The sequence below is a fragment of the Mugil cephalus genome, chromosome 1 (genome assembly GCF_022458985.1).
Source record: "Mugil cephalus isolate CIBA_MC_2020 chromosome 1, CIBA_Mcephalus_1.1, whole genome shotgun sequence".
Lineage (NCBI taxonomy): Eukaryota > Metazoa > Chordata > Actinopteri > Mugiliformes > Mugilidae > Mugil > Mugil cephalus.
The window spans coordinates 51,681,725-51,694,364 of NC_061770.1; the positions used below are offsets into that span (position 1 = coordinate 51,681,725).

At 38.0% G+C, this 12,640-nt stretch overlaps 2 protein-coding genes across 5 annotated transcripts; both read left to right on the top strand.

Annotated features, from left to right (window-relative positions):
- Window positions 1–1,127: 1,127 nt before the first annotated feature.
- On the top strand, window positions 1,128–7,421 carry LOC125022313 (butyrophilin-like protein 9). 3 transcript variants are annotated; one of them, XM_047608986.1, is made up of 7 exons: window positions 1,128–1,411; window positions 4,352–4,696; window positions 4,887–5,100; window positions 5,237–5,301; window positions 5,437–5,517; window positions 6,073–6,184; window positions 6,218–7,421. In XM_047608986.1, the coding sequence occupies exons 1-7, from the start codon at window positions 1,363–1,365 to the stop codon at window positions 6,570–6,572; spliced, it is 1,221 nt and encodes a 406-aa protein (XP_047464942.1). In that variant the 5' UTR covers window positions 1,128–1,362; the 3' UTR covers window positions 6,573–7,421. The 3 variants fall into 3 exon arrangements, with proteins under 3 accessions (XP_047464942.1, XP_047464851.1, XP_047465005.1); XM_047608895.1 differs by having other exon boundaries at window positions 1,140–1,411; window positions 6,073–7,421; XM_047609049.1 differs by having other exon boundaries at window positions 1,210–1,304; window positions 6,073–7,421.
- Window positions 7,422–8,500: 1,079 nt separating this feature from the next.
- LOC124997266 (sialoadhesin-like) lies at window positions 8,501–12,534 on the top strand. 2 transcript variants are annotated; one of them, XM_047570850.1, is made up of 5 exons: window positions 8,501–8,550; window positions 9,564–9,830; window positions 9,919–10,188; window positions 11,308–11,421; window positions 11,554–12,534. In XM_047570850.1, the coding sequence occupies exons 1-5, from the start codon at window positions 8,520–8,522 to the stop codon at window positions 11,583–11,585; spliced, it is 714 nt and encodes a 237-aa protein (XP_047426806.1). In that variant the 5' UTR covers window positions 8,501–8,519; the 3' UTR covers window positions 11,586–12,534. The 2 variants fall into 2 exon arrangements, with proteins under 2 accessions (XP_047426806.1, XP_047426814.1); XM_047570858.1 differs by having other exon boundaries at window positions 11,314–11,421.
- The last annotated feature ends 106 nt before the right edge of the window (window positions 12,535–12,640 follow it).

Sequence of the window (12,640 nt, forward strand, 5' to 3'; positions counted from 1 at the left end):
GACAACTAAAATGTGTTGTGAGTTTGGTTACACTACGCTGTGTAACAGTGAAGTTATTGATCATGATTGAAGTTATTGATGATTAATTGCCATTAAAAAATCACCATAGTTATGCAGAAGCATATTTTTCCAAAACACCTGCTGTAGTGTGACCACAAGGACACCGTTGGTGTGTGTGGTGACTTTGTAGTCTTTTTACTGTATAACAGTGAAGGTATTGATCATTGTTGAAGTTATTGATGAATAATTGGCATAAAAAAATCACCAAAATTATGCAGAAGCATATTTTTCCAAAACAACCCCTGTAATATGACCATAAGGACACAGTTGGTGTGTGTGATAAGTTTGGAGTCTTGATACTGTATAACTGTGAAGTTATTGATCATTAGTCCCACTAATGAAAAATGAAAATGAAAAATTCACTAAAATTATGCAGATGCATACTTGTCCAAAGCAGCTGCTGAAGTATGACTATGAGGACATCATTGGTGTGTGTGGTGAGTTTGGTGACAATTCACTGTATCATGATGAAGTTATTGAGTAAAATTCTTAATAAAAATTCACAGAACTTAAGAAAATGCCTTCATTACCCAAATAAGTATTGTAGTGTAATCTGTAGGAGATCAGCGAAGTGTGTAGTGATTTTGGTGACATTCCACTGTATTATAGTGAAGTTACTGAACATTTTTGTAGCGTCTCTTTTTGTTGTTGCACTTTGTAGACGGTCCCTGCGCGCTGCTCTCACAGGTTCCTGCACGTATACACGCTGTGCGTTTTGTAGTCACGAGACAAACTTTATGATGATCCACCAGGGTATGGAAGTAGTATGGAAGATGAGATGAGATGAGATGAGATAATAATAATAAATGATTCAAGTTTTAAGAATTGGACAGTTAAATTAGTTTTGTTGTGTGTAGCTACATAAACAGTGCAAAGTGGAACTTTTTTGAACTTTTTTTTCTTTTGATGTGTAAGTTAAAATATGCTTTAATATGGTCTACTAGTGAGGATAAGCGGTAATAGAAGATGAAATGAGATGAGATGGTCTGATGTATTAGTTAGTGTACCGATTATGTGCTCTGACGGTCTTCTGCCAATTCTCGATTCGTTTTAAACCTGCATAGAAACTAATGAAACCCTGCCTGTTTTGTTGCAATCCAATAAACGATCGACTCTGAGTGGGATGGACCCACCACTTCTGCTTTAAGTGAGGATGACGATAACCTGAATTTAGCCTGACTGGGATATGCTCCACGACAACAGGACTTCATTTGTCGTCATTTAACCCCTTTTATCATTATTAGGTGTGTTTGTTTATTTACAACCCGTTGGATCCAGCTGGCATTTTTACAGACTTTAGTCATGAATACCTGCCTTTTCCTGGTTGTCGCTCTGCTGTCGTTTTGTGCAGGTATGTAACCTACACTTCCTTGTCTGGTTGTTGTCTTTTCAACCCGACAACAGAAGTTTCCAAAAGAAGCACTAAACAAACAAACTAAACCAATAAAACTAATAAAGTGTATTTAGGTCATAATGTTTAGTTGTGGTCGGATCTTAAAATCGCTTTATTGTCACGATATACGTCACTCACAGGTTGCCTGCGAACCTTTTAAAATTCTTAAGAATTTTAACTTCTCAAGATTTAAGTTCTTCTTCAGTATTCAGGTAACATACTAGCTGATAAAAATGAACTGATGATAATTCGGCTTATATGGCTAAAACTATGTTGTAGTTGCAGCCGTCGGTAAGGGGTACGGAAGTGTAACGAGAGACATTAGCTCGCCGTAGTGGTGATAACGTAACGCCGAAGATTATTTAAGATCATCGATGAAGTTTCCGGTAGTAATGATTATCACAAATGCTTAAGATGATTATCGATCATGGTCATTTGAACAAGTCAGACATTTAGAAGCTATTTTATTAAATTATCTGCCCTATACGTGTCCTATAGACTACATAGGTTATTTATGTCAATATTTTGCATGATAAAATAATACCCAAAAGGTAATGTTAATATTCGGTATTTGTGAACAATGTGCGTTAGCTAGGCTGATTTTAAAGCCTATATTTGTTCACATTTTGGAAAGTTAACTAAGCCGAATTAGTTTATCACAGCTGATTTTCACCATATACTATTAGACGTACTGATATTCATCACTGAATTATTTTATTGCTCATGGAATCTGAAAAACTTGATTATTCCCGGGAAAGTTCTGAAGCTGTCTGATTCTGGAGAAGTCAGCGCAGGATATGACTGTGCAGTTTTAAATGCCGGTTTATTGTGGGCCTGCTATACTGTAGTACAATTGAAATCAATACTGCTAGTAGTCTTCTGGTTAATTCTGTTCAGATATTTGACATCACCGTGACCGCATGTGGGGGTATTTTTAGACATGGCGGCTCTCATGCGTAATTATTTGGTTTCGGATCATGGCAGGCTTTACGTTGCACAGCTTCACATGCAGTGTCAAATTGTCGGTGGTAATATTTGGACATCAAAGTATAAACTTTCTTCAAAGTGACAGAGAAAGAATTGTTTTGCACAGCAGGTCGAGAAGCTCATTGAGTGATTTCTGTGATTTACAATGCATTTTTGTGGCGTGTTTTAGGTCTTTATGTCTCATATGAGTAATTTTAAGCATATATGCTTAAAATTACGAGCTGTAAATGATAGATTTTCCTTTTGTTATTCGGTTTGATTTGGTTGTCTGCAAGTTGATGGCTGTTGCACAGCTTCCTGTTTTGTGGTCGCACTTATACTTGGTTGATTTGCAATTTGACAATTGACGTTTACAAGAGTGTCAGTTTTGTACTTTGTCTTCCAGTACAGTAGTTGCTCAAAGAAATGCAAGAATAACCAGTGTTTTCTGTAATTTTAGGTAGTATGATTTGAAATATGGTGCAGCGACGTCAGGCTGGAGCCTAGGCGCTTAGCTGATGTGGCAGAAATGAAGAGTCAGTCAGGAATATTTACCCTTTGCAGTGGGCCCTGTCTGATAGCCTGCTGCGTTTAGCGTCATACACCAGCACAACCGTCAACCCTCAGATATTTGGAGGAAGTGGTGCATCGCCTGACCATGTCTGTGCCACATGGTCAGAAGCCTAGTATCTGAGGGTCAAAACTTGTGTCGGGGAACGACGCTAAGCTCCTCAGCCTCCTGGTTTGAGGTCGTGTGCGTTGGCTCCCATAGACACAGTAAAGAGTAGACGCTGCATTGACTGCTACCACCTGTAGGAGCTGACCATAGACATATACACGTAAATATGTATGTATGTCTATGGCGCTAACGAGCCATGTGGCCGCCGTCTTGGACCGCTCATCAGCTCCATTCACTCACCTGTTTAAAAGGAATTAATGTGACCAGAGCTCACAGGATTCTCAAACGATTTCCCCAGTTTTCTTTGCTGCAAGAGTCAGATATGTGGCTACCATACAGGACGATTAGTAACGTTGAGAACTAATACTTTCATACTTTGGACGCAGCAGGTTTTGTAAAACCTGTTAACAAAAGACATAAACAATGGGGGGAAAATGGGGATGCCATGGCAGCTGCTCCAAAGTGCAGCCAAAGCATGTGGAGCTCCCCCTGGTGTTTGGCTGCAGTATAGGTCATAAGCTCCACCTCCTCCATTTTAGTGGATGGGACTTGGGCCAAACTAAAACACAAAAGTACAAGGATGGTTTCTGTTATTTTAGCTAGTAAATATTAATGCTGATGCATGCTCAAGTATCCATTTGTCTAAGAAGTATTGCTTTAGTTAGCTATTTGATGGCATAAAAGCTGAGTGAGATATCATGATGATTGACAGTTGACTTTGACAAGCACTCCATAAAGCGGCCCTGTAGAGCAACAATTCTCTGTAACTTTGACAATGATATCCATCCATGGGTTCTAGAGCATTCAGTGGCTCAGCTCCACGCCTTTGGAACATTCTCCCACCTGACATTCAAAACATAGATCCTGACTCAAAACACATCTATTAAAATGGCTTACTCCACCTAACCTACTCATTGTTGTGTACTTTAAACTGCTTTTATGCTATTCTATTGTACGTTTTGTTGTTGTGATGTATTATCTATTGTTTTATGTAAAAGTGGCCATGAGTGTTTGTAAGATGCCAACAAATGAAACGTATTACTATTAATATTATTACTATTATTAAAATTATTCTCAGGGTGAGTTAGACAATGAGTGATTCAATGACCTTGGAAAATCGGCCAAAAATGAGCTGTACTAACTCACCCCAATAGCAAAAGAAGGGCCCTAACTTCGAGGACTTGGAAGGGAGCCCTTTGCGGGTTTTAGTTTATTTTACAAGATAATGCAATAATTATCTCTCTTTTCACTAGGGAACGAATCTGTGTTTCCTGAATCCAAGACGATTGTGGCCTTTGCAGGAGACAGTGTTATTCTACCCTGCCAAATCCCTGGCAGCAGCAGTCCTCCAACAGTGGAGTGGTTAAAGGAAGGTCTAACTCCAGACATCGTCTTTCTCTATCGGGATGGCTTTGAGACCTTTGAGATGAAGAACCCGGTCTTCCGTTACAGGACCAACCTCATCCTGGACCAACTGAACAATGGTAACCTCTCACTTTGGATTTTTGACCTGCTGCCATCAGATGCGGGGAAATACGTATGCAGGACTCTGTCAAAGAAAAAACCCGTGGTCATCACAAAACTGGAGCTTTTTGTAGGTATGTCCATTTGAGCTTTGTCATTGTATTAGTCCACAACAAAGGCTACAGTGTGTGTGTGATTTAACTTGCGTTTAGGCTGAATAAAAGAAGTAGTTTGGGGCTTTGGGAAATATTTGTATTCTCCTTTTTGTCCAAACTTAGTTGTAAAGATTGATACAGATCTCACATCTAAATTCTTATTTTGCAGCTGCCATTTCTGAGCCGAAGCTGTCGATTGTTCCAAGCGTGGGTGGTGGATTTGCTCTGAGGTGTGAAGCAAAGTGCTGGTTGCCGAAGCCTGAGATAATGTTTCTAAATGACCAGGGGAAAGATATTGGCAGTGAAAATCAGACGAGCGTACAAGAGGCCAATGGATGTTTCACCGTTACAAAAACGGTTGCTGTGAAGACTCAGACCAACAGGTTTAATTTCAGTTTAATACTCAACTTTTGCAAGTTTAGATTCTACAAGGGCTCCAAAGCTTTTGATATTACACATGTATTTTGTTAGGCATAAGTAAACTAAACTAAAACTTAAAGGTGTGTCTTTTTATCACAGTGTCACCTGCAGAGTCCGCCAGCCTCAAATAAACCAGATCAGGAGCACAGATACTAGCATACCAGGTACATTTTAGCTTTAATAAACAATTGGATGGCACATATACAGTTTCATTCATTGTTCTGGATGTTGTTTAACCACTCTTACTTCCATGTATAATATTCCTGAAATGAATATTTTCGACCTTTTTGTCATTTCAGATGAGTGCATAAAATCCTGCTTCCTTCCTACCATTCTGGTCGCTGTGCTAGCTTCATGTCTAATATTGGGTGGCATTTTAGGTAAGAAATGTGGCACACAAGCAGTTGGAAAAAATCTATTGTTTTTCTATTCTATTATTTTGTGATGATAGATTAGTTTGTTCATTGAAATATACAAGTATATCCACAGAATATTATTCGTTAAAGATGCATCAGTACATTTTAAATATATTTAAATTGTCTGCTGTTTTGTTTATTATAACAATTTTCTGTCAAAGGGAACATGCCAATAATGTGTTAAAGCACATTCCTTTTAACACCACAAATTTTTTGGATGCTCTCCAGCAGCCTGAGGCCTGACTGGATTTAGAAGCATTACATGAAAGAAAGTGGAAAAAATAATATGCTACCCTTGGTTTCACCAAAACTTAAAATTCATTGTTATAAAATAATTTTCCCACCTTTTTTGTGTTAGCTTGGGAGGGCTTAGCCCTGTTGGCCCATTTATACCAGCCGCTCCTGCTCTGATTGCTTTTGCAAGGCACCGTAATCTATCGCAGAATTTTTAGAAGCAACTCTAAAATGTCAGGAGTGAAGCAGGTGCTAACAGAATGTCATGTTTTGTTTATCACACAGTGTGCGTGGAAAAATTCCAACCATGTTCAACATCCACCAGAGCAGACAACGCTGCAAATGCTAAGTCTCCGGAAAAAGAAGAAATCCACAGTCCAACTAAAGGACTGAACAGCCCAAAATCTAGACGGCCTGCTGCACAGCAGCTCCAACAGCCTGTCCTTCACTCCAAATCCTCACCAGACGTCTCAAAGCGTGCAGTGTCTCCCCCGCCAGGATTTCTCCACAAGAATGACCCACAACCAGCATCCTCAACCAGCAGCCCTCCAAAGCGTGAAAACTCAAAACCTCCAACAGAAAATATTCATGGCAACAGTTCCACTCTGTTGGCAACTAAAGGTACTACATCGTCCAGTTCTTCTTCCACTTCAGGGGAGATGGTCATCTCTCGTTCAAAGAGCTTGTCTGAGCCTCGTCAAAGTGGTGCCAGGCCTCAGCGCAGACTTACCTTCTCCAGTAACCGCTTCAGTGTCCTGGAAGAAGACTCTAAGCCACTCATCTAGCTGAGCAAATATTACCAGCAGACTACAGCAGATTCACAAACGGATGAGAGCTTCTACTCTGTTTGAGCATTAACGCATTTTCACAATATGAACTAAAAAAGCATCAACTTATTTTTTTAATACCAAAGTCCTGTGTCCCATCCTGTGCATTGTTGTGTGTCTGGACAGCTCTTTTGATCTGTTCATACACTGATCTGCCACAACTTTATGATCTTGTATAAACGCCACTTTTGCCGCCAAAATAGTGCTCTGGTATCTGGCACCAAGGCATTAGCAAGCTTTGAGTTGGGGCCTCCATAGATGGGACTTGTTTGTCCAGAACATCCCACAGATGCTCAATTTCTGCAAACTGTATAAGAAAGGCCAGAGCAGACTCAACCTGCTAAGAACTTTTATGCTTTATACTAGCACTTTTGAAGTTTTAAATTACTGTCATGTGTTTTCTTCTTTAATCTGAATGTGTGACATGTTCTATTTTGCGTGTCCTTTAAGCTGCTGTCATGCCCTTTTACATTACCTTGTGGGGATAGATAAAGTTATTTGAAATGAATTAGGTCCTTCAGTGTAGTGAAGGGAGGACTGCTGAAGACCTTCTATGACTCTATGTGGTGGCACCTGCCATCTTCTACAGCTCTAAAGAGTGGTCTTCTGGAGCAGCACACTTCCTCATCCAGTCTGTGTGAAGAAACGTTCCATTGCTCTCTGTTCCAGTTCAGAGTTTTTTTGCCAGTGGGCAGGACAGCTACACAGTCCCAGCCTTTTAAGAATTTGATAAACACATATTGCTATACTGTACAATTTAAAGAGTTGGATTACTGGGGTTCTTAAAATAAACACTATTTAAATAACTATGTCGTTGTATTTTTGAATTTGTCTTTGGTCCATAGACAATTTTCATCCACCACCATTCAGCTTTACAAGCATTTCCTTTGTATTGTATTAATGAAATATGATTAAAAATCTTATAGATTTTCATCTCAGATGGAAACCAAACCAAGTTTTTGCATAAAACAATTAAAACTGTTAGCAAATGTGCTGTGATAATATATAATGTAAATAATGGCAAAAGTAGTCACAATGACTAACATGCATCAAAAAATGAAAAGTAAAGCTACAGGTGACATTGCATAAATCAGTTCCGAAAACACCATACAGCTGATTGATGTTGATCTGATAAAGTTTTGAAATGAGTAGAAAATGTGCCTTTACACCATAAGTCTTCAACAGGGGTGCGCGACCCCTAGGGGTTCCGCAGAGGTACTGCAGGAGGGGTCGCAAAATCTTTGGTTGATTAGACCTTATATATATATATATATATATATATATATATATATATATATACATATATATATATGTATGTATATATATATATACATATATATATATATATATGTATGTATATATGTATATATATATATATATATATATATATACATATATATATATGTATGTATATATATATATACATATATATATATATATATATGTATGTATATATGTATGTATATTATATATATATATATGTATGTATATATATATATACATATATATATATATATCATATATATATATATATAATATATATATATATATATATATATATATGTATATGTATATATATATGTATATATATATATATATATATATATATATATATATATATATATATATATATATATATATATATATATATATATATATATATATATATATATATATATATACACATATATAATCTCGTTGGCCTAAAAAATGTTGAAGACACCTGCTTTCCTGCTTTGCACTGAACTATGAGATCTTAAAACCTGCAGTGGACTTTGCTGGCACTTTGTTAAAAGAACACACTTAAGTTTAAACCACTTCCTGTAGAAGCAGGATGTGAAGGCGGACTGCTGGCAAAACCCCTTAATTACGTAAGAAGAGCGAGACGAAGAACAACGAGGCAGGATGGAAGTCATATCACTGTGCCTGATGATTTGTGAGAAACTTTACTTTAAAAATATACTTTCTTTCTATTTCATGTGTTTCAATTCTACTTTGATTTTCTCTAGTTTTAATGAAATAGTGATATAAACTAGTTTAAAGTCAGTATGTGTTTTTAGTTAGTAGATAGTTTGATACTGAGTCAACATGCGCACCACCAAAACCTTGACACCGAAGCATCTACATGGAGATCAGCCATCATTAATTTCATTTTTGCACAAATGTTTATTTCTTCTCTGAATTGTAAAAATGTCTTCTTTTGACACTGAACTTAGTTTTATTCTGCCACGTATGTTCTGCTCACACACTAACACCTTTGCAGAAGCATAGACTCGGAACAAACCACGTCTAACAACAACACTCTTGATGTTTTTCCTATTCTGAGCTGAAAATAACTTTCCGTTGAGAGGTGAAACGTCTTCCAGAAAGTCTTGCTTTTTAGCATGGGTGATGTTCCCAGCTAGAAATATTCCTTATGTGCTGCACTCTGTCTTCAACCGTGAATGGTCGGTGAAAAGCAACTCATGGATAATTATGAGGGGAAAAAGAAAAAAAATATATTATTTGTGTTGTCAAGGCACAATTATGTGGGTTAAATTAGATTTTCTGAGATTTCATAACATCCCCAATCAAAAAGAATTTATGGTGAACTTGGTCTGCTTTTTCTTTAGGACTACTAATGAGGTTGATGGGTGTGGGATGTGGAGGTGTACTGGTCTGTATTTAAAAGCCAATGATGTCTGTCTCATGAGTTAATTCAGTACAGGTAAAAGGGACACTTTCAACTGCTTTGACCAAAGATCAATAGAGGGTCAGCATACAGCCCTGATTTCTCATCTGGGCTCTGGTCATTAGCACTGCAACATTTAGCTTCTACAATCTGGCTTTAGCTCACCAACTGACCATCCTTGCTTATCAAAATGTCATGTGACCCAGAATTTCCATTTAGGTTATAAAAGAGACTGCAACATGATGGTTTTAATTTTTATTTCCTGATCAAACCCCCAGCAGCCAAGCTGATTGTCCATCCCAACAAATCTCAGTTCTTTTGGTATGAAACCATCAGTCTGAGCTGTCAAGTGGAGGGTAACTCCGGGAACTGGACGGTGAAGAGAAACACCTCTTCTCAGAATCAGCAGTCATGCATCCATGACTGGGGAGTTGGAAATGAGTCCTCCTGCACTATTGGAGAAGCCTATCCTCAAGACACTGGTGTTTACTGGTGCGAATCTGAGCGAGGAGAGTGCAGCAACACTCTCAACATCACTGTTGCTGGTAAATCCATCTGGAGCTTAAATTGTTTTCGCTGAGCTATGCTCTGAAACTTTTTACTTTAAAATCACAGCCTGACATTGTTTTTCAGAAAGTGTTTTGATTCTGGAGAGTTCTGCAGCTCCCGTGACAGAAGGTGATAAAGTGACATTGCTCTGCTGCTACAAAGAAGAAGGAAATGTCAGTGGAACATCTCATTTCTCAGCCAACTTCTACAAAGACGGTGTTTTCATTGGAACTGAGCCTACAGGAAACATGATCTTTTCAGCAGTATCTACATCTGATGAAGGTTTCTACAAGTGTGAGCACCCCACAAAAGGAGAGTCACCACAGAGCTGGATGACTGTCCATAAACGAAAAGGTGATGGCTTACACAAGTGTCAATCTGTGCTCAGGGTTTTTAGTGTTGTACAAACTAGGGGTTGAACGCCTTTGGATTTTTTAAAGTCGACTAATATGTGGTGAAAGTCGAGTCCAAGTGGAGTTGTGGATTAAGTCACATATAAAAACACAGCAGAATGTAATGCTTTGCAACAATGAAGTCAATCTTGACCTGAATTCATATAAAAGAAGTTATGTAGGCTTTTCTGACAGGTAATTGAAGATACTGTTGGCCGTATCTTTTGTAAGATAATATATCATGTAGCCGGGATAATCTCCGAATCCTTTTCTGTGTGTAGCAGATAAAGAATGAAATTTACCAGAAAACAATTGTAGTACAGCCTCATTCTCTCTGTTACCACAGGTGCAGCTGTTAACTGATTGATGTCCAGAGGATTTGGACCGTTTCTCTGTTAGCATTAGCATTTGTTGTATTTCAGGACTGACTTACATATTCTGCATGTCACGGTAGAATAGGCTCTATCTTAAGTATTTCCACACACTTCGTGAACCACTGCTAGTTTGCTACAATTACTCACTGGACTCCTCACCTGTCTTCAAGGATGTGTCCATGTTGTTACTGTCACATGATCAGCAACTAGTCGACCTTAGGCTTAAAGCATCATGGCACAGCAACCTAGTTCAATAGTTCAACCCCCAGTACAGACTGTTTAAAGTGACAGAAAGTCTTACTTTCTTACCCTCAATTGCTGCACAGTGGTTTTATTAATCATAAAGCATCAAAAGAAATGTCCTAACCCCTGTAATTAAGATAGATAGATAGATAGATAGATAGATAGATAGATAGATAGATAGATAGATAGATAGATAGATAGATAGATAGATAGATAGATAGATAGATAGATAGATAGATGCCACTCTTCACCACCAGATAAACTTTCATAGGCTTAATTGTCCAAGATGATAAAGAAATGAATACTGCACCGGTAACAATTACCGATAGAGTACTATGTCTCACACAGGGATCATTTGTAGTGGTCAACAGCCATATTCAGATGCATCTCAACATCTGAATTTCAGTCCCACTTTTCTTTGTGTAAAGTGTTCAAGGATGATTTATTTTTTTACTTCTTTGCAGTCACAGATGAGCCTTTGATGTCTGTGGCCAGACTGCTTTGTATCAGCCTGCTAACCATCGTCTACATTACGCTGCTAATCGTGTGTGTGAATGTGCACAGAAAGTTGGCTAAAGGTAGGATATATTGGGAAAATAACACATTAAAGCAAATTATATATGCCCCACAGCATGTGGTTTTACATTAGCCACAGCAGCAGAAGTATCATTTAAATTAAACTAAATCTCTACGTTCGTTTCTTCCTGCAGCTCAATCTTCGGATCATTTGCCACGGAAGTGATTGGTCCTGGTTTCTGATGACCAGGCCACAGTTGTCCAAAAAGGTTCCAAAGCCCACACAAAGTCTGTGTCAGCCTCCAGACCACCTTGATAAAATGAATCAGGAGGTGTTGACCATTAGCCTAACCTCATAAAGTTAATAATAATAAGAGAGCAGAACAAGCAAACATGACATGGCTGATGAAGATTGGAGGAAATTAGCGAAGTAAAAATATTTGTTGGTTGTAGCTGTCTTTCATATAATCACAGAAACCTTTTAATCTTGTGTTGTCTTTTGATTTTTTTTTTCAACGGGTTATTTTGATTACGTTTTACTTAGTTTGTCAGGATGTCAAATAATTGTGTATAAAATCTCCTCCATGTTGTCTTATTTTTTTGCTGGTATATTTATTGCAGTGCTGATGTTTCAGCCCTGTTACCACTGGAATCGAATGCCACTTTTAGAGCATCAGGTTCCTGTCTTTAGCATGGCAAATCCCAGCATGCGATGAGCAAGAGATGATGCACAAACTGGATGGGAAGTAGTCACAGGGTGACACTGTGTTTCCACTGTAGGAGGAAACTAATGTAAATATGTCTCAACCTAAAGTCTACCTGTAAAAGTATGTCGTTTGTTTTACTTTGTTGTTCATGTTTTCTGTATGCTATGCTGCTCTTCGCCACCAGAGGTCAGGAGATAGCTGAAACTTGAACATGTCTTCCTTCTGAGGTAACCTGTGGCTACTGCATATGACAATATTAGTTTTCGAGGAAGACAAACAAAACAAAAGAAAAACATGCTGAATATTAAACTATGAGCAGTGCACATGTTGTCAGTGGTGTTCTTCCACACAAAATGCTGTATATTATTTGTATGATTCCTTTATCTGAAGTCTTATATTGTGTGATATCCTGTCATGCAGTAGTGGCAGGGGTGCAGACTGCATCTCATTAAACACAGAAATAATAATTAAAAAAAATCACAATAAAAAAAAAAGATGAATTATTCAATTTTAGCAAAACATTGCTAAATAGTGATAGTTCGCAAGTCCGGTACTGAAGGAAACACAGTTTTGC

Bases quoted from the DNA above. Each gene is read 5' to 3' on its own strand.
- LOC124997266 (XM_047570850.1), top strand. From the start codon at position 8,520: ATGGAAGTCATATCACTGTGCCTGATGATTT. The intron at 9,831-9,918 runs GTAAATCCATCT...ATTGTTTTTCAG, and splicing joins TCTCAACATCACTGTTGCTG to AAAGTGTTTTGATTCTGGAG. The intron at 10,189-11,307 runs GTGATGGCTTAC...ACTTCTTTGCAG, and splicing joins GACTGTCCATAAACGAAAAG to TCACAGATGAGCCTTTGATG.
- LOC125022313 (XM_047608895.1), top strand. From the start codon at position 1,363: ATGAATACCTGCCTTTTCCTGGTTGTCGCTCTGCTGTCGTTTTGTGCA. The intron at 5,101-5,236 runs GTTTAATTTCAG...TTTTTATCACAG, and splicing joins GTGAAGACTCAGACCAACAG to TGTCACCTGCAGAGTCCGCC. The intron at 5,518-6,072 runs GTAAGAAATGTG...TTTATCACACAG, and splicing joins AATATTGGGTGGCATTTTAG to TGTGCGTGGAAAAATTCCAA.